The sequence below is a fragment of the Aethalodelphis obliquidens genome, unplaced genomic scaffold, assembly GCF_003676395.1.
Source record: "Aethalodelphis obliquidens isolate GAN/ISIS:26980383/991018 unplaced genomic scaffold, ASM367639v1 scaffold8, whole genome shotgun sequence".
Classification (NCBI taxonomy): Eukaryota; Metazoa; Chordata; class Mammalia; order Artiodactyla; family Delphinidae; genus Aethalodelphis; species Aethalodelphis obliquidens.
This window is the reverse complement of record NW_020837952.1, coordinates 57785243-57812422: the sequence shown is the minus strand read 5'-3', so window position 1 is coordinate 57812422 and position 27180 is coordinate 57785243. Positions and strand designations below refer to the sequence as shown.

General features: G+C 48.3%; 2 protein-coding genes across 3 annotated transcripts in view; both read right to left on the bottom strand.

Moving 5' to 3' along the window:
* SREBF2 (sterol regulatory element binding transcription factor 2) overlaps positions 1–21056 on the bottom strand; it is a 60520-nt gene extending 39464 nt beyond the window's left edge. The window contains exon 1 of the mRNA XM_027107826.1: positions 20854–21056. Within this exon, the coding sequence (XP_026963627.1) occupies positions 20854–20941 (88 nt within the window). The 5' untranslated portion in view covers positions 20942–21056. The remainder of the gene's footprint in view (positions 1–20853) is intronic.
* A 1248-nt stretch (positions 21057–22304) lies between these two features.
* The window catches only part of CCDC134 (coiled-coil domain containing 134), a 16966-nt gene continuing 12090 nt past the window's right edge, over positions 22305–27180 (bottom strand). For both annotated transcript variants that reach the window (XM_027107830.1, XM_027107831.1), the window contains exon 7: positions 22305–24784. In XM_027107830.1, the coding sequence (XP_026963631.1) occupies positions 24659–24784 (126 nt within the window). In that variant the 3' untranslated portion in view covers positions 22305–24658. The remainder of the gene's footprint in view (positions 24785–27180) is intronic.

Here is a 27180-nt window from a genome sequence, read left to right as displayed (position 1 = left end):
TGTGTGTGTGTGTGTGTGTGTGTGTGTGTGTGTGTGTGTGTGTGTGTCTGTGTGTGTGTGTGTCTGTGTGTGTCTGTGTCTGTGTGTGTGAGGGGGAGGAATCTGGGCTATAAAGAGTCTTATGTTAGGCGAGCAGAAAGCTACCAGGGGTTTCTAGCACGACCTCCACACAGGATAACTGGAGCTTAGCAGTTCAGCACGTTCAGTGTTCAGTCAGTTCAACCTGCTGGCGAGACTGCATCTCACAAGATTCAATGACTACACGGTGGTGTTATTTACCAACACCTCGACACCCTGCTCTGTCCCCACTCAGCCATCAGCTGTGGGAGGGAGAAATGGGCAGAATGCCACAGATACTGTAACCTGTACCAACAAATTCCAATTCCTTGTACATGATTAAACTAAGAAATACCCTCAAACTCAGCACAAAATTTAAACAAAACACAACTTGGTGCTGACACATTCCAAGCACAACACAATATTATAAAATGCTTTAAGAAATTAAGAGAAACCTAATAATTCGTTGAGCTTTCCAGAACTCCCATAAAATCCTGACTCTGGGGAATCAACACAGAGGACTACTTTGTGAGCCAAAAGAACATCACTCCCTGGCTGATTGTTCTAAGCCATGGAAAGCTAAGGAGGGCAAAAGAGGCCAGAGGGTAGATGGGCACAGGCTTTGGCACTAGGTGGGTCTCAAAGGGCCCATCTAATCAGCTGTGTGAACGTGGGCAAGTCACTTCTTTCTACACCCTCGTTTCCTTACAGGAGGCTGCCACAAGAAGACTCACTTGGCTTCTTTGTGGTGAGGATTAATAAGAAAATTGATGCACAGTGCTTGGTGGGGGCAGACCCTTACAAAGGTCCCTGTCAGTGGTGCTTCTGAAGCCCCACTAAACAGGCACTCAGCTCCACTTATCCTGTCGAGTGCTCTCTAGAACCTTTTGTTGGGGAGACATGGTCTGGCTGGTGAAGTAATGTACGGAGGTCACAAAGCTTAGTTCACAAAGCAGGTTAAGTGTGTGTAGGCAGATGGAATGCGACTGCTTAAATTTAAAAAAAAAATCCTTTTCGACCCACACATGAGGAGCTCCAGGGAGCTATCTCCAGCCAGGCAGATGGGCACGGGGCTGAGGGGCACAGAGGAGCCGTTAAGACTGAGCATTTGAAGGAAGAAATAACGAAGAGGTTCTTTGAGCCACTGCTGCAGCAGGCACGCTGGGCCTCCCGGGGACCCGTCTGGTCTGCGGTGACAGAGAAGGGGAGGCCCCGGTAAGTGGAACGAGGCCCACCCAGGCGCAGATCTGCTCAGTACCTGGGGGCTACACCTCGAGAGCTCCCCACATCTCCTGGCTCTTCCCTGTTCCCATCATTCAATCATTCGTGTGCTACGGACAGACAGGCTCTCGTGTCTGCAGAGAGCCATGAAACCTAGAGAAGGAGGCCTGGGAGAAGGCAGTTTTTGTTTTTTTTTTTTGGTATGCAGGCCTCTCACTGTTGTGGCCTCTCCCGTTGCGGAGCACAGGCTCCGGACGTGCAGGCTCAGCGGCCATGGCTCACGGGCCCAGCTGCTCCACGGCATGTGGGATCTTCCTGGACCGGGGCACGAACCCGTGTCCCCTGCATCGGCAGGCGGACTCTCAACCACTGCGCCACCAGGGAAGCCCAAGGCAGTTTTTATGGAGGTTTGAAAATGAAGTTTGGCTAGACATGGAAGGCCAGACACGGGCCTCCTTGGAGCTGGGTCGCCCACCAGGGCCTGCAAACCCCAGCTCACCTTGAGGGGGGACTCCTGTCAGCCACCCTCCCCCACCATGCCACATTCCTGTGTTTAGCTGCTTCATAAACTAAGATCTAAGTTGCTTGATAAAGTAGGCTGGGCCCCAAGAAACTATATCTGGGTTTTGATCACGTAACCAAAATTAGAGGCTCCGGCTGTCACCTGTGCCTGACAGTCTCAGGCTTCATCCAAGGAGACCCCAAGTTCACTTGTACTTTACAGAGCTCGCGACCTAGAGGTAACATAAGCCACTGTGTCTGGCTCAGTCTAGTGGCATCTACCTCAGAATGAGGTAATTCGAAATCTGGTCAGATTAATTCTGGTCAAGAATAAAGAATCGGAAGCCCCAAATGGGGTAACGCTGTCTCCAAACCGCAGTCAGTCAAAAATTCTTTCAGTGGGTATTTGTTACCTAGCCCTGTTAGGTGCCAGAAGAACTACTTTTACAGAAGTCATTTATTCTTATATTTTGAATTTATTATGGATCTTGTGTTAGACAATGTTTTAAAATAATTTTCTTTTTTAAATCATAAAAGTAACCTTCACTACCAAAAAATGTAGAAAAAAGTTAAATGAAAAAATAAAAATCATCCAGCAGGGCTTTCCTGGTGGTTCAGTGGTTGAGAATCTGCCTGCCAATGCAGGGGACACGGGTTCGAGCCCTGGTCTGGGAAGATCCCACCTGCTATGGAGCAACTGAGCCTGTGAGCCACAACTACTGAGCCCGTATGCCACAACTACTGAAGACCACGCGCCTAGAGCCCGTGCTCCCAACAACAGAAGCCACCGCAATGAGAAGCCCACACACCGCAAAGAAGAGTAGCCCCCGCTCCCCGCAACTAGATAAAGTCCTCGTGCAGCAACAAAGACCCAACACAGCCAAAAAAAAAAAAAAAAATCATCCAGCAATTCCACCACCCTGAGACATCTACCGCCAATGTTTTGATGTGTATCCTTCCAGACTTCTTCCTATACAAGGCTTGCTTGCAAACACAAGTGTGCACATGTATGGGATGGTTTTACAAAAATGGGATCACGCTGAAGATGCTATTTTGTCCCTGCTCCCTTTGGGAACAATACATTGTATTGTATTATATTAATGCACCAGACTTTAACCACTTAGTGATGATGGATGAGTGCTTTCATCTTTTCACCATTATTAACAACACTGACAAAAATCTTTGAACAAGCATCTTTTCCCATTTATCTGATTATTTTCTTAGGATAAATTTCTAGAAATTAAATGGCTGGGTCAAATGACAGGTATATATACTTTGGAAAGGTTACAACAATCTATACGCTTGCCAGTGTTTCCCCGCATTTAATGGGCTGGCCAAAAAGTTCAAGTTTTTCTGTAACGTCTTATGGAAAAACTCGAACAAACTTCTTGGCCAACCCAATATTTCTGTCCATTTGATAGTTGGAAAAAACAACATCTAATTGTTCTAATTTACATGAATGCGTATTAAATGAGGTCAAACATCACCCCCCCCCATTTTACTGGCCATTTGTATTCCTTCTTTGTAAATTGCCTGCTCTTGACCTCTGTTCATTTTTCTACTGGGCTGTTTGTCTCTTTTTAGTGATTTTAAAAACTTTCGTACATTATGGATATTTGCTCGTTCTTATATATTTGCAAATATTTGCCCCACTTTGTTGGGTTTTTGTTGTTGTTGTTGTTTTGTTTTTTTGCTCAGGAAAGAGAATGGCATACTCACTGAGAGCTACCCTGGCCTAGCGCTGTAACCTGGGGCAAGTTTTACCTCTCTGAGCCACAGTTTTCTCACCTATAAAATGTGGCTAACAATTATATCTAACTCGTCATGTTGTTGAGAGATAATTCACATAGAATCTACAGCACAGTGCCTGGCACTTACTATTAGCTAGTACATGTTATACACAGTGGTTTCTGACAGTTAGTTTTGCTTTGACTTTTTTTTGGAAAATTCAGATTTGTTCCAATGCATTGGATATATTAGGGAATAATTTGGGCATAACATAAATTTCGTGTTTACTTATGCATGAAAGAAACACTAAAAAATGCAAAAAACCATACCCAGCTGAAATGAGCCACACAGGAAAACAAAAAACGCACACATTTCAAACATCCACCAGCTGTCAGATCACCTGCGTGCGTTATGAGCTGTAACCCTCTACATCTGGGGTCAGAAATTTCCATCCGACTTCAGAAAGCCTTCCTTCCATCACTTCACAATAACTTGTGAGCTATAACCTTCCAACGCCTACTTCCACAAGCAAACCTCAGGTCTTTTTTAAGGTAGAGTGCTACATTTATTGTGGTAGTTATACATTTCTTAGCCACTTAACATCTGTAAAACTGTGCTGTTTAGGGGGTCTTATCTTATTTTTTATTTATTTTTACCGTTTAATTTTAATTTTTTTATTGGGCTATAGGTGATTTACAATGTGTTTCAGATGTACAACACAGTGATTTCAAAATCTTTATAGATTATACTCTATTTAAAGTTATTATAAAATATTGGCTATAGTCCATGTGCTGTACAATAACTATATCCTTGTAGTTTAGTTATTTTATACATGGTAATTTGTACCTCCCTATCTTTTTTTAGAATGCCTACTTATTTTTTCTCTCTCTTTTCTGGTCACCTATGAAGTTTTTGAGTGTTATGACCCTAACCCCACTTTCCCCATAAGCCCTGTGGTTTTTACTGTGTAATTTTGCATAGTGCGGTAATTTTTAGGAATGTGTATGTTCCATTACAGCAGAACAATTTCAATCCTGTGCAGTAAAATTACATGGTTTCTGTTCCTCCTCCCAAAGATCCTAAGGATATTGACCTAAACTTTCTTCAGTTACTTTTGTTCATTTCATCTTTCACATTAGGTCTGCCCAACAAACCTACGAACACAGAAGCATGGTGTGTGATGTGTGTAAGGCTGTTGGGAGTGAGATGGACCACAACCGTGGGGGAGAGGGAGGTAAACACAAAATCTAATATCCAGCAAGAATCCTTCTTGAGCAACAAGTATCCTGCTTTCAAGCTGACGATCCTGTCTCCCCTCCTAGGATGATTTTTTTCTAATAATTAAAGAATCTTAAAATTAAAAAAAATGAAGTAAAATGTAGACCCATATCAAGCCTGAGGGTCAATGGTAAGATAACTCTTCGTTTTCCCACCATCTTGCTGTTTGTGATCATCACTGCTTTCCCAGGACGTAAAACATCAATTATCCCCGTTCAAGTCACCCAGAGGGGCAGGTAAGGAGCTGGGCTGTCAACCACACCCTTCAACCCAGAAGCCCTGAAATGCAAGCAATAACAGAAGGAACAGGGGGACAGTTACAGCAGGCAAACTGCTGCCTTAAAATTGTTCCACTCAAACACCAGGAGGCACAGCCATTTGGTAAGAAGCTCAGAGCACAGGGACACAATTGTATACTTCAAGGGAATTCTGGGTCACCATCCTGGGGAAAGGGAGTCTGGAGGAGGCACTGAATGACACAGGATGACAAACTAGTGACCTGGGCATCCTATATTTTAAGCGAGGGATGAGTAAACTCTTTTTACTGGCAAAGAAACCACAAAGGGAAACTGGGTGGGGAGGTGGGGTTCTTAAGTGCTTGTGTTCCACAACACACACAAATGTGTCATATATTCCTTTGCACATGTCAAGTATTACATAATAAAATAAAACATTTGAAAATTAAGAGAAAAAGAAAACACAAAGAGAAGCCAAGTCATTCTCAAATGGCCTCTGGTCTGTTCTGTCTGGCTCTCTCGCCACCTGCCCAGGCTGGGTATCAGGGGCAGCCCCAGAGGGCCCCAGCTCAGTTGGCCGGTCCTGGCTTCTCTGGTCCAACACAGCAGGAGACCCGAGCCAGCTCTTGAGTTTCAATCAAAAGAGAGTGATCTTTGGCACTACCTTCAATTGCTCTTTCTTCTTCTTTCCGCTGCCGTGAGTTCGCTATGAATTCCTGGCAGGTCTCCTTCCGTAGTATCACAGAGTTATCTCTTTGCTCCACTTCCATACCCTGCCTTGATTTCAACCGCAGCCTTCAACCCAGTGACAATCGTCTTCTTTGAGTATCTTGTTGGTCCAACAGTCTTTCAAAGCAAATCAAACTTCTTGAACATGAGCTTCCTACCAATTCCTACCAACTGGTAGCTTCCTACCAATTGCTCCCTCCTACTCCAGGGGATTTCACTTCCCATTCACCTTAGCTCATCATCCAGCCTGGAAAAATACCCACTCCCTTCCTTTTTGGCACATGCCTTTGTGGGGTGGGGGAGGCAGCCTTACCCTTTCTGCTTGTTACAGCCCTCTTCCTTTAACTGCACAATTCCATTTCAAAATGACTCACAATTTCTTCCACCAAGGACTCTTTTCTACCTCAGATCCAGCCATCTTTTAGATCTTGAACCCAACTGTGATTTATTTGTTAAGAAAAAAAGTCTAAAACTTGAAAATATGGGAAATTAAAAAAAGTACAGTTCTGGGCTCCCCTGGTGGCACAGTGGTTAAGGATCCACCTGCCAATGGAGGGGACACGGGTTCGAGCCCTGGTCTGGGAAGATCCCACATGCTGCGGAGCAACTAAGCCCGTGCACCACAACTACTGAAGCCCACGCGCCTAGAGCCCGTGCTCCGCAACAAGAGAAGCCACCGCAATGAGAAGCGGCGCGCACCGCAACCAAGAGTAGCCCCCGCTCGCCGCAACTAGAGGAAGCCCCAGCACAGCAATTAAGACCCAAAACAGCCAAAAAAAAAAAAGAAAGTACAGTTCTCTTTAAAGTCATACCAGAGCATTGCCTAAACTCTGGTTTAGACAATGCTCTAAAGGTCATCTGATGCTCTACAGAAACATAAAGTTGTCTGACTTCCTATTTACTACTGATTAGGCACACATTCTGTAAAATTAGATGTTCTCATGTAGAAAATAAACAAGTTGCAAATGATTTCTCTCTGGTAAAAAAGATAACCTTGAAAGCTTTGTTTTTATTGCCCTGTAGGACATTAACCAGTTATGCATCTAAATTTGCAATCTTATTTCTTTCCAACTATGTAAATATCAGTTTCTTACTTTCCCCTTGAATCCAGCCTGGTCATCCTGCTGGTTTTCTCAATAATGTTAATAAATCTTTGGTATGTGCTGATGATATATTAGTATAAGAGTTATGTTTTTCACCTTAAAAAATTTTATTTTGCCATATTACATACAGTAAGATATATTTTTGTGATGCTTTTCTTTTTTTAAAATTTATTTATTTATTTTTGGCTGCATTGGGTCTTCGTTGCTGCACGCGGGCTTCCTCTAGTTGCGAGAGCGGGGACTACTCTTCGTTGTGGTGCGCAGGCTTCTCCTTGCGGTGGCTTCTCTTGTTGCAGAGCACGGGCTCTAGGTAAGCAGGCTTCAGTAGTTGTGGCACGTGGGCTCAGTAGTTATGGCTCATGGGCTCTAGAGCACAGGCTTAGTAGTTGTGGCGCACGGGCTTAGTTGCTCCGTGGCATGTGGGATCTTCCCGGAGCAGGGTTCGAATCTGTGTCCCCTGCCTTGGCAGGAGGATTCTCAACCAGTGTGCCACCTGGGAAGCCTTTTAATGCTTTTCTTATACCTTGTGTTCTACAAGCACCTAGACAAAATCTTCCACTCCCCTGTACCTCTCCAGGCACTAAGCACTCTGGTAGTTAAAAAAATTGGCATCGGGCTTTCCCGGTGGCGCAGTGGTTGAGAGTCCGCCTGCCGATGCAGGGGATGCCGGTTCGTGCCCCGGTCTGGGAAGATCCCACATGCTGTGGAGCAGCTAGGCCCGTGAGCCATGGCCGCTGAGCCTGCGCATCTGGAGCCTGTACTCTGCAACGGGAGAGGCCACAACAGTGAGAGGCCTGCGTAACGCAAAAAAAAAAAAAAAAAAGAGTTCTGGTTATGTATGAAAACTGGGAAACAGGCCACCTATCTCTTAGGGACTGTGTGAAGGAAGTGTGGCAAAGAATCATATTAAAGAAGAAAAGCAGGAGGTCAAACAGGTAAACCAAGACTTAACTGGAAGGCCAAACAGCATGGGGATTCCCAAGTTTAAATTCAGAGAGAACTGGCTGTGGAATCAGCAGCACTGGGTTGTGAATCTAGTGATGTAATTGTTGTGCTGCCTTTGGAAAATTCATTACTCTCCCTGAGACTGTTTCTTTATTTATAAATATGGGAATAATCCAAACTCCAATGGATGCATATTAATATACAGAAATATGTCCAGCACGTAATAAAATGTATTTGACTTTTTCATAGTTTCTTTTTATCATAACATTTGAAAAAGGGACATCTCTCCAGGTTAGATTCCAATTTAACCTCTGAATAAAAGCCAACAGTCACATTACTGATGTTTAAAAGCAAAAACAACTCAGTGACAAAGCTAATAAAACTTATTTTCTAATTAGAAATCAAATTTATAGTTCATATTTTATTTAAATGCACAGAAGGTGGTTATGACTAAAATTAAATTAATTTCATATTGATTCTATGTGAACAACATGATAATCAGCTATCACTGATACCTACTTAGCACTTTACACAAACCCAGATGCTAGTATTATTATTCTACTTTACAAGTGAGGAAAATAAGGTTCAGAGAAGTTAAACTACTTTCACAAGCCTCTCATGTAAGCTACAAAGTGGCTGGGCTGAGATCTGAATTTATATCTGTATTTAGGTTTGTCTGAGTCTCCCCTCTATGCACTCTATTTTCCCTACAAAACAAACATTTCTTGGATTTTACAACTTGGGAGAAAGATGCAAGACAGACCTGGAGAGACAGTAAAGTACAGGGAATCTGGGTGTGTGTGGAGGGGGGCACTTAATGTAATCCGTCTCATTACTCTCAATATGAAGTTCAATGTTAATGGAAGAAGATTCATCTCAGGGCAACACCCATGTAACTGACTCATGGGGGAGTAGAGAGATTTTTGCCTGACTGCATTTTGCAAGTATACCTCCCTCCCAAATTATTAAATTATTCTCCAAATGAGACCTTCTGCCTTGACAAGATGCTCCCTTCTAGAACACCTCTCTTTCTTCAAACAAATAACAAATCAATGAAGACACATCCCTTAAGACATGCACTCAACAAACATTAACTTAGCCTACCATGTGCCAGACACAAAACTGAACACCTTCAAGAGGCACATGTTCTGGCAAAGAAACCCTGTGTAAACACTCGCCAGGGCCAGCTGCTGAGTGCTGGGATGAAAAACGGCACATGATGCAAGAGGAACCTGTTGGGAGTATGTTGCTTAAAAAGCTTCTGTTGTTGATTTTTACTGCGATTTATCTCATGTTTGTGTGTGAGTATGGGTGTATTTATAGACAAAGTTTAAATGTGATTTATTTTTCTTTACTAGAAAAGAACTTCATTAGCAGTGTCACCCAGTCGTAAGTCATGCCACGTGGCATGTGGGATCTTAGTTCCCTGACTAGGGATTGAACCTGAGCCCCATGTATTAGAAGGACGGAGTCTTAACCACCGGACCGCCGGGGAAGTCCCCAGTTGTTTCTGCTTTTAACACCTTGCTAGCAGTTCCACACGTCGCGGTATACAATTCAAATCACCCCATGAGGTAGCTTCAAGCACTCTTTTAAATGAGTTACTCTATGCACAGCACTTAGAACAGTGCCTGGCACAGAAGTGCCTGAAAGGGGTGATGGTGGTAGGGCTTGTTACACAGGAAGAAACAAGCCCAAGTCCAAAGAGGGGGTGCGAGGCAGGTGAGTCAGCGAGCGGCAGGCTGGGGCAGGAGCCTCCTCCACCCTCGCCCAGGCCCGGTGCTCTTTCTGCAGGCACCCTGCTCCAGAAGTCGCCCCAACAAGCACATTGGGGGGCTTCCTCTCAGGAGTCCCTCCACCCCTGGGGCTGCCCCACCTCACAGCAACTGGGCTCTAGAATGTCCCCACTCATGCGACAGTCCCACCCTGTGTCCTGGCCGGGAACCCAGGCCTCCAGCCCTTACCCAACACCAAATTAAAAGCATCAGATTTGTTGACACTCCCCGTTTGAAAGGCTGTCCATCTTATTCCATTTATTACTTTGAAATGCTTGCTTTTAGAAAGAGGTCAAGAACAGACTTTGAGAACAACAATTAAGAAGAAAAAACTCAAGCCAATTACTAGCAGTAATAATAAAAATAGTATAGTAATTGTTCATGTTTCCTGAGCTCTTACCATGTGTCAGCAATTACATTAAGCACTTCACACAGATTTCATCACTTAATCTCCACACTTTGAGATGGATGCCATTATTGCCTCCACTTGACACACAAGGAAGATGAGGCACAGAGAGCTAAAGTAACTTGTCTAATGTCACGCAGTCCGCAGGTGGCAGAGCTGGGATTTAGAGTCAAGCTCTTAGCCACCATACTGGACAGATGCTTCGTTTCTATTATTGCATAGACGTCACCAGACAGAGCCTGGCATCAGACAGATGCTCAGTAAGAGCCTTGTTCTCAAATGAGAATGAATACCCCCAGCTGGGGAAGGGAAGGAGTGTCATCCCAGGTGTCCTGTAGCTCCCAACCCTTCGTCTGCTCCCACCCGCATCGCACTGTTCTCTCTTTCACTCTCCTGGAACAAGAGGCTAAAAGTTGAGGAACAGAGAGTAAGATGCCAAGGAACGCTCCCGCACAATCCTGTTCGAGGGCCTGGCGTCACATAATGCCAGGTGACTGAGTGTCCACAATGTCTGGCAAAAGCCACTTCTTCACCTGAACTGTCCTCCCGTGGGTAGAGTCTCCAGAGCTGGGGATCTCAACCTTTTTCAGTCCTTAAAGCATTCAGGCAAAAGTGAAACACCCCCAACGACTCACCAACGTACCCTTCCATTCATTACCACACCCCCAAATCTCCCTCAAACTAAGGACAAAAATAATACTTGCAAAGCAGGTTATTAAATCATGCTACAAACAGCCACCCAGCACGCGCATACAACTGTGCACTGCAGTGCCGGGAGTGGGACCCAGCATAGAGGAAGGGCTCCGAAGTGTCGTTTCCCTTCCCACCCCCAACCTCACAGGGAAGACGGAGAAATCCAACCAACTCCACAAACTATGACAAGGGCGAGAACAGACAGGTGCCTCACAAAGAAAGGGCTGTCAGAGGGCAGAGAGAGGACTGACCCATCCTGGCAGGCAGTGAAAGTGGAGCCTAGAAGGGTGAAGAGACTTTCATGAGTTAGAGAGAGGGACATGTATTGCAGGCAAAGGAAACAGTCTGAGCAAAACCACAGCACCAGGAAATGTCCTGGGAGGAGATGCAGCGGACAGCACATGGAACAGAGTGGAGAGGTGGAGCTGCTTACACTTAAGTTGTGAAAGGCCTTAACGGTGCCATACGGCATAGCACAGAAAACATAGTGGACATCTGTAACTTTTGTTTTGTCTGTCATCCTTCAACCCGACCCTCCCATCAGCACCCTGATCTTCCTTTTGGAGAACGCCCACTGGGTGGTCTTGGTGGTAAGGTTTCCTGCAGGTCGGCTCTGATGAATGCATGATCCCACCAGGAACATGACTCTTGCAGGAATGACCCCAGGAAGCAGAGACAAGGCAGAGATCGCTGAGGCAGCGCGGTCCTAAACAGGTTGCTCCAGGCTCTCCTCAGCTGGACTCTGCTGCTGAGCTGCCCTTGGCTCCAGCGCATTTTCCAAGTCTGACTCTCCAGGTTTTCTGATCAGTCTGTGCACCATCCTTCCAATAAACTCCTTTTCTGTTTGAGCTAGCCAGAGGCAGCTTCTGCTGCTTATCACCAAGCCTCCTGACTGACACAGGACATACTGAAGCAGGAGAGGGACCCAATCAAAGCTGTGTTTGAGGAAGACAGCAAACAACAGTCATCAAGAGTATAGCCTGCAAATCACCTGAGCACAGTGGTCAAACCTTTCAAAGTGGCTGTACCCCGGTGGGGCTCTTAGGCACATTAAAGTTTGAGACCGTCTGTTCTACACTGTACTATGGCCACAGTGAATCACATATGCCCAGAACATGCCAAATTATTCCCAACTTTGGTCCAGCTCTGTCAAAATGAACATTTTGCCTTTCCAAATTCTCCTTTCTAAAATGCTGTTCACTCACCCTTCACAACTCAGCTCAAACGCCAAAGTCTCTGTGAAGATTTTCCTACTTCCCTTCCTTAGTGCTCCAAAAACCTGGAGTTTATTCCTCTGTTCTGGCCTCTTCTGCATTTTGCTTTGTATTCTGACTGGCTGCTTAGATGTCAGCTCCGTGAAAGTTGGGACAGTTTCATTCATCTCTAACACCCCAGAGTCTAGTGATGTGCTGCGAATGTAGTGGATACTCACACTGAACTGGAATGAACAAAATTTTTTTAATTAAATTTAAAAATTTTAAAACAACTACTGACCAGAACAGGGGCTCCTAGACAGGCTTCCTGAGTCAGGGCATCTCCCACCTCATTCCCACAGGGCAGGGAAGAGTACAGGAGGCCATGTCAGAAGGCCCAAGTTCAACTCCTGACTCCACTTCATGAGCCCAGTAAACCATGGGCAAATCATTTTATCTGTCTCTATGTCTTCATCTGCAAAATGGATATAAATGGATATAAAAATCAAGCGCCTCACAGCACTGTTAGGAAGACAAATGTATCAGAAGGACTTCTGTAAAGTGTAAGGCCTCGTCGGAATGTCCACACTTAGGAAGAAGCATTATTTCCACTTGTTGCTATGGGATGGTGAGGGCCTGAGCTAAGAAGACACCGGTTTAACAAGGCAGTTCCACATCTGGTTCAGCAGCCAGAGGAATTTCATCACTGTTCCAAACTAGACCCTGAACCCAACAGACCAGATGCAGAAGCCAGATTATAAGGGACATTTAGACATGTATTCATTAGCAATTCCAAAGGCCTGAGAGATGCAGAAAGAGTCCTGTTTTCCAGTTTCCAAGCCCTTCAATGGTTTAGGATTAGTTTCTAAACAGAGGTTCCCCAGAGAGCCTTACTTTGAGGCCCAGGCTCTGGGATCTGCTACTCTTTAAAAAATTCCATCATGTCAACAAAGTTTAACCCTTGAGGCTTGTGGTCCAGAAGTGGAACACTTTACCCTGTTCTGTGACTGCTCCTTTGTGTCCCATCCACCACCTTCAAAAGGAAAAGAACAAACATTCCAAAACTGTATTCTAAAAAAGGGCCCTCGGTCCTAAGAGTCAACTTGCAAACTGTAGTTCCTCATTCATTCTCAGATAGAGTCAAAGAGAATGTTATTTTCTGCCCTCTTCCTTTTATGTGCTGTAGCTCACTCAAGTCTTACAACACCTGTGATGCAGACATCCCCACTCCCCACCCCACAGCAGAAACTAAGGGTTAGAGAAGTGCTGCAGGACCCAGGGGAAGTCACTTGAAGTGCCCAGCACAGGGCAGACCCTTCCTGATAAACACATGTGGTCTGAATGTGTACCTGAGCAGAGGATCCTGGGTCTCTCCAGCCTCAGCACACCACTCCACCTTGTGTTCACAACTCTGAAGCCCGCTACATCAGATGGGGATTTGGCATGGAGTAGAGGAAAAGTACATGGGTTTTGGACTTGGACTCGTGTGGACCGAGGTCACCATTTTATGACTTACTAGTTGTGATCTGGGTCTCAGTTTCTTCATCTGTAACACACCGTGGAATTGAAGAAAAAATTAAGAGCAAAAGACAATGTAGGTAAAGGGCCATACACACTGTGTGAGGATAGGGACCTTGCTTACCCTGCTAGTGCTGTATCCAGAGCCCAGCACACAACAGGCCCTCTGTAAGGGTCTTAACTGCAGGTCTAACCAGACATGGTGCTGGGCGTGTAGCGGGTGCTGCCTACAGTGTGATTTCAAAACCTCATGAAGGATGGAAAAGTAGCAGTGACTGCAGAGACAGTCAGTAATTAATAAAGAATAAGACAGTCACCTTCACCTAGAGAACTGATGCACCTCAGGATAAATGATGGTACACCTGTAGGATCAAGATGAAACAGTCCCATATTTGTTATCAAATACAGTGTATGTCTGTAAGAATCACACAATGGAAAACAGCAATCACAAGTCAATTTCAGTCCTGCCCAACAAATAATCACGGAAAGCCCACCCAACTAGCTCAGAAAAACTACCACAATTGACTTTTAAAAGTTCAAAGGAAAGTATTGTGAGAAGTGAGGCTATTCATAACAAAAGGGCATTTCCTAAAACGTCTGCAGATGTTGGTGAAAGGTGGTCTGAAGAGAATCAGAATGAAAGGAAGCAACTTCCAGAACACTATTTATAGGAATGGAGAGCCCCAAAGAATTTTTATGCGAGGATGGAGGATGCACTGAAATTCTGGGGCAGCAAGGGCTGCCACCAAGACACCAAGAAAAGGAACCCAGACAGGAAAGAGTCCCACTGAAACAATGTAAAGCAAGAAGTCATTTTTCAAGTCCCCCAAGGCAGAGGGCTGAAAATAAGGAACTGCTGCTGTACCTTCAGGAGCAATTTTAAAAGTATAGAGAGCAAGCAAACCAGACAAAGGACCACTCCAAGAAACCAAAGGCAGCAGAGGAGTAAAACAGCCGCAACCACTAGGGTCCTGGGCAAGCAAAGGGAACATTAGAGGCACAGGAAGGGATTGCTCAGAAAGTTGGTGGCTGCCCACTGACTGTCCAGTGGTCTCAAGTATAGAAAAGAAATATGAGGAACCAGGAGGCCAGGACAGAGGGGTCTATACATGTGCATTGTTGGGGGGCTGGGGCAGCATCAGCCCTTAACTGGCATACATGTGGCAAAGAGACAGGCAGAATAAGGGACTAGAGTTCCAGACTCTAGCTGGAAGCTGAGAAGGACAGGCCCTCTCCTCCACACTGGTGGGGGAGTAAACTGGTACATCTAGTGAGGAGAGCAGTTTGACAGGATCTATCAAAACCACAAATGAGCCAGAAGAGGATGTTAGTACCTGCCCCTTCCTTTCACATGTTTTATCTCATTTGACTCTTACAGCACCTATGGTGTAGATATCACCACCCCACCCTGACGCACACTTCCGGTCATTTATCCTGCTCCAACACCTGCACATGTGTGAAGTGACGAATTTACACAGCTATTCGCCACAGCATGTTTTTCATAGTGAGGCTGGAAACACCCTCAAATGTCCAGCAAAAAGGGACTGGATGAATTACAGTGCATCCATACAATGGAAAACCATGCAGCAGTGAAAAAGACTGGAAAGATCTCTAAGGTACGCTGTTAAGTGGAAAAAAAAAAGGGTAAGCTGCAGAAGAACACAGCTTATAGCACGTTATTTGTGAAAAATAAAAAGGGGGGCAAAAATGAAAATCCATACTTGCTATTTGCTTCTATTTGCATTAAGTTTTGAAGGATGTAAAAGAAACTAAAAAATTAATAACTTGGGGTTGTGGGCCCTAAGCAGATGGTGACAGGGCTGGGGGCAAGACTTTTCACAGTACCCTTTCATACTTTTTATTTTGTCATATGAATGTATCACCTTTTTGAAAAGATGAAAATATTTTCCAAGTGGTAAGTTCCAATCACCACAGTAATTTATAACACTGGAAAAGTTTTAAAAAATGAAAGGGCTACAGCTGGCAGTGTGTAAGAGCTGTCACCCAGCTCTTCACTTGAAGAGTCCTTGACGAGAAACACGCACCAACGAACTGACTCCAAAGTGATCTGCTCATCTGTGTTCAGGGCAACAGTACTTATGTTAATGAAAAACTGCAAATGATGCAAATGTTCCACGGGGACATGGATAGGTATTTGCCCCCTCAGATGAATTACACTGGATCACAGGCAATTATACCTCAACTGTTTCAACATACAGCAACCCGTAAGTGAAAATGCTGTAACATTTCATGTGCACGTTAATAAAGTTCAGACAAGAATCCAGCAGGATAGACAATTTGATATTCAGGGAGCGCTATTTGAATAAAGTTGCTTAAGAACTTCTTTTTTAAATTATGAAATTGAGAAAAGAAAAGATCTATTCGATACAGAAGCAAAAATACACTTTTTTAAAAATGCCAAGAAAAAATGCCAAGACCTGAGCTGAGTATGAGAATGACAGAAAAGACTGACATGAGAGGCAGGCAGCGCTCAAGAACATTGGACCAAAGGCCCAGGTGTGAATGCAACACGTTTGTCAAGGGCGAAACCAAACAGACCCAGGAAGAAGGAGAAACCCCAGGAGACTGGTTCAGTGGTCTGAGCAACCCTAGAAGATGTATCCCACGAAATGGAACCGGATGAGACCAGGCGCTAAAAACTGGCAGAAAATAAATAAGCTAAGAGCAGCAGCAGCTCTTTCAAGCCAAACACTAGCAACAGTGATATATGTTCTAGTGTCAAGAGAAAGCTTACATCTTCAAAAAGGGGTAAAAAGTAGATCTCTGCTTCACCTCACTGAGCAGTTTTTCCAAAGTATGACTCACTGGAGAGACACGAAGCCAGTTTCTACCCGTCTCCTCGCCTCCCTGCCAGTGGTGTGCTGGCCACACCTTCCCCGACACAGGCTGGCCACTCCGATCTTCCCAGTGATGTGGACACCTCGACTAGGGGCCCACCCAACACCTCAACCTGAAGCGCCTTCCTTTCCTCGTTAGACACACTTTTACAGAGCGCCTCTCCAGTGCCTGACTGCTGGGAGAAGCCAGCAGAGGCCCAAGACAGTGCCACCCAAAGGCTCAGGAACAGCAAGTTACTCTGAAGCCTAGGGCACAGGGTGGGCTACCAGCAAGAGGACTGTATGAATGTAGGTATCTGACTTTGTGAGCCCTTCAGAGCCCACCAAGCAGGGACAGTGACTGACAGCTCAGCCCATCAGTGGACATCATCGTGGAGTTCAGAGCACCAAGGACAAAGACAAGAGCCCACAAGTTTTCAGAGAAAACGTGTCACACACAGAGGGTCAGGAATTAAAATGGTATCAGATTTCTCAACTACTGGAAGCTAGAAAACAATGAGGCAATGCCTTCAACCTAAAATTCTAAACCCACCCCAACTATCAAATTGGAGACGTCAGAATATATTTTTAGAGGTAAAGCCCCACAAATTTACCTCTAAAGTACACTTCCTTAGGAAGCTACTGGAGGATGTGCTCCATCAAAACAAGGGAGTAAAAAAAAAAACAAGAACTAGGGAACAAGGGCTTCAACATCGCCCCCGACCCCGGGTGATGGTTAAGGGTAGACCCAGGATAAGTGTGAAACAGCAGACCTAGACAAGCATCAGATGGGGCAAAAAGAGGGAAGGTCCCAGGAGAGACATCAACAAGGGCGATAAAAGGAACTGACTGGACTTCCCTGGTGGAGCACTGGTTGAGAGTCCGCCTGCCGATGCAGGGGACACGGGTTCGTGCCCCGGTCCGGGAAGATCCCACATGCCGCTGAGCGGCTGGGCCCGTGAGCCATGGCCGCTGAGCCTGCGCGTCCAGAGCCTGTGCTCCGCAGCGGGAGAGGCCACAACAGTGAGAGGCCCGCATACCGCAAAAAAAAAAAACAAAACTGACCACCAAACTGAGTTTCTGTCGCAAGATTTAAGGCTGCATTAGTTACAGGAACATGGAAAGTAAGCAAGTGAATAAATGGGGCTACTATGAGCGCTAGGAAAAAACAAACAGCAACAAAAACCGTAGAGGATCTACCCAAGAGAAAAGAAAACATATGTCCACAGAAAAACCTGTACCCGAATGCTCACAGCAGCTTCATTTATAATAGCCAAAAAGTGGAAACAACCTAAATGTCCAACAACTGATGGATGGATAAACAAAACATGGTGCATCCATATAAGGGAACACCGTGCTGCAACACGGATGAACCTCAACGTTATGCTAAGTGAAGAAGGCCACATATTGCATGATTGCATTTATATGAAATGTCCAGAATAGGCAAATCCATGAGGACAGAAAGTAAATTAGCTCACCGAAAAGTTGCTTCAACCTTCTCCACGGAGAACAGCTGCCTCTACTTGTCCACCCGCCCCCCGCTCACTCCTGACTTCGTTCTGGTTTACCTGGCCTTGGACCACCCCATCTGACTGCTGTGTCAAAGGTGGAACTCCTAATTGCCAAATCCCATGAGTCCTTTCATAGTCTTGTCATCCGTGCTGTCTTCTGCAGCACTATCTCCATCATCCACTAACTGCTCCTCAAAAAGCTCACTTCCCCTTAGGTTATTATGTTTCCCTCACCTGATTTGACCTCCGGTTCCATCTTCTCCTCTCACCTCTATACTCAACTCATCAATATGGGTGGGTGACTAGTCCTCAATCTCCATCCCCAGTTTTAACCTTCTCCTATCTGCCTCCCATTTCCTACTAGCACCTCAATTTCAGTCCATTTAAGACAAATTTTCATCACCTCCCCAAACCAGCTCTTCCTGCTAGCTTCTGAGCCCTCCCAATGCCCAGGATCAAAGCCTTAATGGGATCTTAGGATTCCACCTCTGCTCTGCCTTCAGGGCCAAGTTTCACTGAGGCCATGTCCTGTCACATCCAGCACCTTGCACAATGGCCACTTCTTATCCCCATCCTATCACCTTCTTAGGATCATCACCTCACATCCACATGGCTACCTCCTAGAGGCTGGCATGTGCTCTCAAGGTGACACATACCCTCTCTCCCCCACTACCCACAGCATCTCTTCTTCCTCACCCAACCAGCTCCTAGAAGCATCTGGGCTGGCCAGCTCTGACCTAAACCAACACCAAGGGCTGAGTCTAGTATAACTTAGAATCCTGCCTAGCTCAAGGTCCCTGGATTCATTCAGGCACCCCACAAATATTTAATTCTAGGTGAAAGAAACAAAATGCAAGGCCCTGGCCCTCATGGGGCTGATGTTCTGGAGGGAGATGGATGGGTAAGTTTTCAGGGATATTTGTGCCTGCAGACCACTGGCCTTCAGCCCACCCAACCCTTCTTTCCTCTAAGACCCACATCCAGGGCCATCTCCTTGGTGTGGTCTTCCTGGTAAGCCAGCCTTTACCAAGCTCCCTCCACGCTTACTTTCACTAACTGCTCTGCATAACTGTGAGCTGTTCTATACTCAGCACTACAGTTTTACTATTATTCATCTCAAACTCCACAAAGCCATAAAATTCTATCTTTCCTATCTTTTCATGTTCCCTACAGCTCTCACTTGAATACTTGTTGACCAGTGAAGACAGGGAGCCATTTTCTCCCAAATCTAATATGGAGCCCTGTGAAGCCACGGAACCACTGTGGTAGTTTCCACAACATACATATTACTCAGAAATCTATAGGGATAAGGTTAATACTTAACTACCAGGTACTTTAACACATTACAAATTAAGATAAATAAGAATCAGTTTTGGAATGGGAATGCAAAATGCACATGAATTTCTTTGTGTGAGGTTGCTAGTGGACAGTTTAGGACATGCTCCTTACTGGCTGTGTAACCTTGGGTAAGTTAATGAACTGCCTTGAGCCTCAGTTTCAGGATCTATGAAGAGGGGATGAATGTAGTATAACAAGCAGTCTCTACCTGATGGTACTTGTTAAGGATTGAGGACATTAATGTGCAATGACTGCTTAACACGGTGCCTGGCACATTAAGTACTCAAAACATGTTAGCTGCCCTTAAGTTCCAAGAACCTCCCTCCCCCATTTGTCAACACATTTCTGTATTTCTGAGCATTCAGTGGAAAAGTCTGTAGTTAGACTTGGGGCGTCATTTAAGGGTCTTAGCACACTGCCTGTATGACCAAAATCAGAAAGAAAAGTCAGGCCAAGGGGTGAAATGTTACAGAAGTAAAATGGGAAACGGATTCTTTTCAATTAGCTGTTGCCACTATCTCTTCCCCTGGAAGAGAATCTTCTGCTGCCTCGGTTTCCTCATCTGTATAATGAGATTGTAGTCATCATACCTGCCTGCAAGGCTGTAGTGAGATCTTGGACATGAAAGCACTTTGTAAACTCAAGAGCACAATGCACCTGAGTTACTGATTAAGAGTATGGGTTCTGGACAATCTAAAATGAGCGACCTTAAACAAGTTAACATTTTCTGGCCTCACTCTCCTGTAAAATGGGAGCAAAAAGAGTATCTATCTTAAAGGACTGTAGTAAGGAATAAGTGAAACAATTTAAGCGTTTGGGGCCTAGAATATCAGAAGAACCCACCTATTCAGAGTTATTATTATGATGACTAACCTATTCACTGGACTCCTCGCCCCCAAGGAGCAGGTGAAAGCTTGATGGAGCAGCGACACCAACACTGGCCCAGGAACTGTGCTCCGTAACCAGCTGGGTGACCTTGGGCAAGTCGCTGACCCTCTCCAAACTTTGGGTTCCGTGATCACAAAATGATCCCTGTGCTCCTACCAGCTCTTCCTCTCCGCTGTTAAGGTCGCCGGAACAAAGGCCACCCGCTCCCCAGCCTGTCCCCGAGGGGCCACAGCTCAAAATTCCTGCTGCTCAACTCCCTTTGCAGCGCAACAGCAGGAGCGCCCGGGTCTCTATCCCGGAGAGATGCGTCCACACTCCGCCGCCACCGCTCGTTTCATCAGCAACTTGCTTCTGCAGCCGCTCGCTGCCCAAAGTTTTCCCAGGCGCCAGGAGACTCGGCCCTGTTTCAACCCCGGGAAGACCAAGGGTGAGGGCGCAGAGCCTGGGGTCCCGGCCCGGGGAACCCCAAAGCCGCCCACGCGGTCGGGAGTGGAGTGACAGGTGCGACGCGGAGCCACTGGGCGGGCAAGCGTGACCTCGCACCGCGCGTGTAGGAGCGCGAAAGAGGCAGCGGTCGCGCGCTCTCCTCTGGCTGCTCCCGCCAGGCCCCCGCGACGCCCCCGGCTCCGCGTTCCCGACCCCACGACCCTCGCTGCGCTTCCGGACACGAGGCGCCCCGAAGCAGATCCCGCGGCCTGCCCGAGCGGAACGGCCGGGAGGGGCTCAAACCCACAGCGCCCGGAAGGGCTGGGGACAGCCGGGTCGACCGCGCCTGCAGGGTCTTCCCGCGCGAGACGGGGCTGCCGGGGGGTGGGCGCACGCGCACCCGCGCGCGCCGCCGTAACCCCTTCCTCCCCGAGCGCCCCCGCACTCCCACCCACCCACCCACCACTCACCGTCGATGTCCCCTAGGGTCAGCTCGTCGCCCAGCTCCGTGAGCGTCTCCATGGTCTCCAGACCGCCCAGCTCTCCGCTCCCGTCCATCGCCCGGCTCGGTGCAGAGGAACCCCTGCCGTCCCGCTCAGGGAGACGCGGGGGCGGTGCCGCCGTCACCGCTCATGACACCCAACAGCCCCCGCCGGATACCGCCTCACCGGCCGGTGCCAGCCGCCGCCATGTTTGCGCCGCGCGGGCGGGGCGGGGCGGCATTGCCCCGCCCCAACCCGCGCCCTCTGTGGCCCCGCCCCCAGGCCGCGCGCGCCCCCTTGTTTGTTGTCAATGGGACCAGGCTTGTCCTGGCCAATCGGCGCGCGAAGCGGCGCGTGGGGTGATGGCGCGTCAACGATCAGCAGCTCAGATTTGCATATCGAGGCCCCTCCCCTGGCGGCCTCTTAGCGAATGCGAAGAGAAGCCTCCAGGTCCTCAGCCCAACCTCCTTCCCGTAGTTTAAAGGAACCGCTCCCTTTTCTGTTGGTTCGGCTCCACAAGCTACTCCATCCACCCGCTGAGGAATGAAGGGTTAACACCTTCCACCCCGCCCCCGCCCGCTGGGCGCCCCCAGAGTAAGCCTTGAGCACATTACGTCATCGTCCCAGCTGTCTCTCCCCCACCCTAGCCCCGGTCCCCCCAGCCCGCTTGGGTGGCGGGTAGAATCAAAACTGGACCCCAGCACTGGGGCCCGGAGGAGTATGGAGATCGTTCACGTCGCGTTTCTCCCAAGCCCCTTACGAAGGCGGCTACCGAGGCTCGCGAACTGCCCAAGTACGGAGTGTATTTTACAAACTCTGCGCCCTTGCACCTGCCGCGACCACGCGGTTACTCCAGCTGCCTCACCCCGGGTACCTCAGAATCTCCTGCAGTCCTTTAAAATAACGCCAGTGCCCGGAACCACCACAGGCATTCTGAGGTGGGTTCCGAGCACATCTTGACAAAGTTCCGCAGGGATTTTGAGGCGCAACCCACCCACGGATTCCCACTCCTTCAGCCACCGCACTTCCAGTGTTGCAGTTGGTCACGATGTAAACAACTGTGCAGGTTTCTAGGAATTTATACTAAGGAATAAACGTGTGAGTGCTCAGAGAAGTGTGCCCTCAAAGGAGCTCTTCAGAGTCCGCTGTAACTGGGAAGCCCAATAAGGACCTGATGAATATACCTGTTGACAAAGACTTCCGCGATATATTGTTAAAAGGGAACACTATGTTTTCCTGCTAGTCTGTGAGAGGTAGCAGTTGCTTTGCGGTCAAGACTTAAGAGTTCAAAGGCTGGGTGGAGGCAGCCATGTGGATTCACTTACAAACCGTGTGACTTTGGGCTGGTTAAATAACTTTTTTTTTCCTCAGTTTTTTTAGCTCTAAAATGGAAGGAACAGTGCACCCTTGTAGTGGTGAAGATTAAGTGAGATCATCTGTACACTCATTTGACAATATTTATTGAACATTTCTGTGGCAGGCAGAGAGACAGTTCCTGCCCTCTGAGAGCTTCCAGTCTGATGAAGAAAACAGGCACTGATATTTAAGACAAAACCTAAAATTATGAGGAGAGAACTGCATCTGGCATAGCTAGGGGAACACACAACACACACAAAGGCCCTGAGGCAGAAGGAGCTGATGCAAGCCAGCACTTGGAATAAGTCCTGACACACAGTGCCCATACAAGGTAGCTACTGTATCACATGAAGGACAAAAAGGATGGAAGGCCCAAGAGCTGAGTGTCAGTGATGGTTATGGGAATGGTGGGATTTAGGGTGAATTTTACTTTTTTCTTGGTATTTCAGTATTACTTAAATTACTTTTTATAATTAACATATATAACATAATAAATAAAGTACCTTATTTGGGGGAAAAAAGACAAGAAAGTCCTTTTCATTGTTTACATGCAGGAGGGTTGGTATAGATTATACTAGTCTCACCCTGAAACAGAAAACCAAACCCTGCTGCCCTGCTCTGGACTAGAAACTGAGCTGGACAGTGCCACCTGCAACTCCACCATTCAGTGGCTCTCACAGAGCTCCCCACAGTGGGGGGTGACTGTCTGCTGGCATACCATATGACTCACTTTCACTTTGGTCCAATGCCTTCCCATCCCAGAGCCTCAGTAACCCTCTGCAGAGGGCTACCTGAGTACCAGGAGGTCAGGTAAATGGGCACAGTGCCTCCCACTCTGCAGCTGTTCCCATAGCTCCCAGCTGGAGCTGCCCGGGGAAGAGAGCAGAGTGGTTCTGTTTGTACCTTTGAAGGTGTCAGATGGGAAAACTTGGGCCCACTGGAGGGTGGAGAGGAAGGGATCAACCAAGATGGTGAGAAGTGAAGGTATAGAAGGAAGAATCCAGGAGGATAAAGATGCTAAATGGGACAGAGGTGAACACAAGTTAAGACTGGGCTCCTCTCTTTGGCTGTGCATATAGTGGGTGCTCAGCAAATCTACGGGATGACCAAAGAACCATCAGAGAAGGGCTCTTGTCACTGAGAAGCCAGGCCCCAACCTCAGAGAAGCAGTTTAGGGCTGGCCAGACGGCTCAGACATTATCAAATTCATTACACCAATGAAGCCACAGCACAGGGAAGGGGTGGGCCAGGGTCACTCCGCAAGTCTGATGGGCTAAGACACTGGGTCTCCCTTGGGCACTGTTAGTGGTAGAGGGTTGGGGATAGTTGTGTGTCTCTCCCCTGGCTTGGCAAAGTCAAAGAGACAGAGCTAGAATTCCCCCCAGAGCCCCTCCCTTCTCTGCCTGGAAGGGATATGACAAGGGCGGCAGCCCACTCAGGGCCTAACTCCCTCTGCAGCTTCCCTGCTCCATGGCCCTGGTCTTTTCTTACACACCTCCTGACACAGGGAGCTTGCTATCTGATCAATCCAGCTTGGAGTAGCCCTACCATTACAAAGCACAGCCTCCTGCAGAGCTGCAGCCTGTCCCCCAAGAGCCCCCACCTGCAGGCTATGGTCTCCCTGCGCTGCCAGAGAGGACAAGTTGATTCTTCCCCGAGCCTGCTCAATGACTTCCCTGGATATCTGAGGACAGAAATCACGCTGCTCCAAGGCTGTCTTGGGCTAAACACCCTCCCAGGATACTTCTGGTCCCTTCTCAACACTGATCCCTTGTCCATGACAGTGCTGAGAAGGGAACTGGAGGTCAAAGCCAAGCCCCTGCTTTGCTGCCCCGCCAGGGCTTGAGGCTCCTCTGAGGAGGAGGAATATCCTCTAAGGTGGTCTCTACATCTGAGGGCCCCCATCCCCTGACCCAGGCCCCTCTCACCTGCCCCATGGAGAGGCTCCCTGGGGCCCAAACCAACCTGCTAGCCCAGAGCATTTGCTGGCTTTTATTGTCTCTGCAGGGGACAACTGTGCCAGGCAACTCGGTGACACAGTGGGGCCAGCAGCAGGCATGACACCTCCACACATGGCTCAGAGCCTAGCTCTGCTGCCTCGCCAGGAAGGGCAGCAGCCAGCCGGCCAGCGGTCCTAACCCAGCGGGAGAGTCCAGCCCAGGATCCCTCCTGCTCCCCCCAGAGTCTCTACAGGGTTAGGTCTGCAGCGCCCTCTGAAGGCTCCCTTGGCACCCCTCCAGGAAGGTCCCTGGGGAGAAATGCAGCCCTCTGCAGCCCAGTCCCTTCAGCTGGGGCTCAGAGCCGGCTCCAGGGGGCTGAGCAAACTCGGCTTCCCCTCTCACAGGAGCCAGCTCTCACCACCAGTCATACCGCTGCATTCTCCTCTTCCTCCCGACTGGCCTCCTCCTGGCCCCCTGAGCCCTGGGCTGCTCCAGAGCTATAACTCGGACTGGGATCTTGAGATCCGAGGGCCTTTTCGGATCTCTTTCCGCTTCTCCTCTTTCTTCCGGCGTTTCTCCTCTCCTCTCAGGGCCTTCTGGAAAGGGTCAGTGCTGGTGCTGAACTGAGGGGAAGAACAGAGTGGTCTGATTAAGTCTGCTGGCAGCAAAGAGTTCCCTCTGAGCTAGGCTGCTGTGGGGACAGGAAGGTCACTGAGACACAGGCCCTGCCCTCGGGCAGCCCGCAGACATGGAGATAGTTAAATGGGCTTGGGGAAACTGCTGAGCGGGTCTTGGAAGATAAGCAGGAGCTTGCCAAGCAAACAGGACGAGGGACGAGTACATTCCAGGCAGAGGGACAGGTGCTGAACCTACATAGCGCATCTGAGAAACAACAGAAAGACTCCACTCAGGGTGAAGGGGCTGAGTGCCGAAGACCACCACAGACTCCCAGAACCCCGAGGAAGAGATGGCAGCCGGCAAGAGTAAGACAACAGGGGTCCTGCCAATTGTGAACAAGTTGCAACGTCTAGGCAAGGGAGTGTACGGGAAGCAGGTGGGCCAGAGGTTAAACCGGCAGAGCCTGAAAGAGGTGGAAAGACGACAACAGTGGTGCCCAGACTCGTGGCTTCCACAGTGGATGCACGGTGGTACCCAGTGAGGAGATGGGAACACAGGGCGAGCTGGGCAGGAGGATGAGGACTTCAGCCGGGGTCATCCCCAGGCCCTCTGCTCTTCTTCCCCCACTCTCCAGACTGGCTCATCTGACCACAGGGCTTCCGTTCCACCTCTATGGTCAGTTACCACTCAAATGTGCATCTCCCTATCTAAATGCCTGTCTGACACCTCCACTAATGTGCAAACGTGCCCCAAGCCCAGCATGGCTCCATCTCCCCAAAACCCAGTCCCCTTCCAGAGTCTCTGTCCTCATGAACAGCAGTGCCCCACAACCCAGTCGAGGCAAGCAGGGCAGAGACCAAGCATTGCCCCCACCCCCATCCCTACCCCTCACAGTCCATTGCCAAGGCCTGGCCCATTTTACCCCCTAAGTCTCAAACCCATCTACTTCTCTCTGTCTCGCCTATCCTACTGCTACCCCCATCACCTCCCCCACCGCCCTCCTGATAAATCTGGGCATCTCCCAGGGTCTCTCCACACCCTCTTTGGCCCCTCTTAAGCCATTCTCCTCACTGCAGTTAGCTACTTTCAAAATGTAAGTCTGACTCCTGCTTAAACCCTTCCACGACTCTCCATTACTCTCAGGACAAGGTTTCACACAGCTGCATCTGCAGGTCCACCCTGCCCCCCTCTCCTCCTCCCTCACTTCTGGTCCCTGGGCTCCTTCACTCCCATTTCCAGGCCTCTGCACGTGCTGTGGCTCTTCCCAGCCCCCACCCCCTCTGCCACATTAGCTCCAGCTCAGCTGTCACCGTCCTTGGGGACCTGCCCTGGCTCCCGGCTGGGGCTGCCTCCTCTGTTTCCTTCTCAGTGCTTCTCCCCTGCCACCAGCTGCCTCTGTGACCACCTGCTTCGTGCCTGTTGCCCCCACTGGACCACACTCTCCACGAGGACAGGCGGATTGTATCGGATGCTGCTCACTGAGCCACAAGCCCCCAGTGCAGGGCCTGCTGGGCTTATAGATGGCACTTAGCATGTATTTTTTAAATGAATGAATGAATAACGTTAGAATATGAGATACGATAGTACCCAAAACTCAGGTAACCTTGTTGTGAGATACACCCATTTTATTTGTTCATACGATAAATCTGATAAATGTCTGATCAAGGTAGATGTTAAAAACAAATTAGGAGCTCCACCTTGTGGAGTAATCCACCTACCATGTTAGACTGAACCACAAGTCTGGAAGATGGGATGAAGCCAGAGAAGTGCAGCCCAGAGAGGGTAAGTGATCTGCTCAAGTCACACAGCTAGTCCCAACTGGGGCTAGCCCCCAGGCCTCCCACTTCCCTGACCAGTGCTTTCCTTATCACACTCTGCCTCCTATCCCTACAAGTTAATTCTGATCCTCTTGGGAGGAAGGAGGAGCTGGGAGACCCCTCAAGCCACAGAGGACTCCACACTCTTGGCTCCGGCTTGGGGAAGGACAAGTCAAGAGATCCTGGCCCCACCAGCCCCAGCTAGGTGGATCAGGAGAGAAACAATGCCTATCCCTTTCCTGGATCCCCTCCCCGCTAGATCTGGCTAATGCCTACTTTAAGTTCTGATGCTAACCTCGAGCGGACCCTTCGTGCTGCCTGACAATCCAGAATGTTTCCCTGGTCTACTCACTCTCCTGCTCTCCTAGACACACCTTCTCCTAGAACCTCCATCACTCCTCCCCTCCTCACTCGCAGCCCATGACCTTGCTTCCTGTTCCAAAGAGAATGGAAACACTCAGAAGACAACTTCCGCAAGCTCCCACCACCATACCCACCAACCCACTTGCTGCTGTGCCCACACCGCTCTTCCAGACTAGGCCACGCCCCCCCCCCCCCCCCCCCCCCCCCCCCCCCCCCCCCCC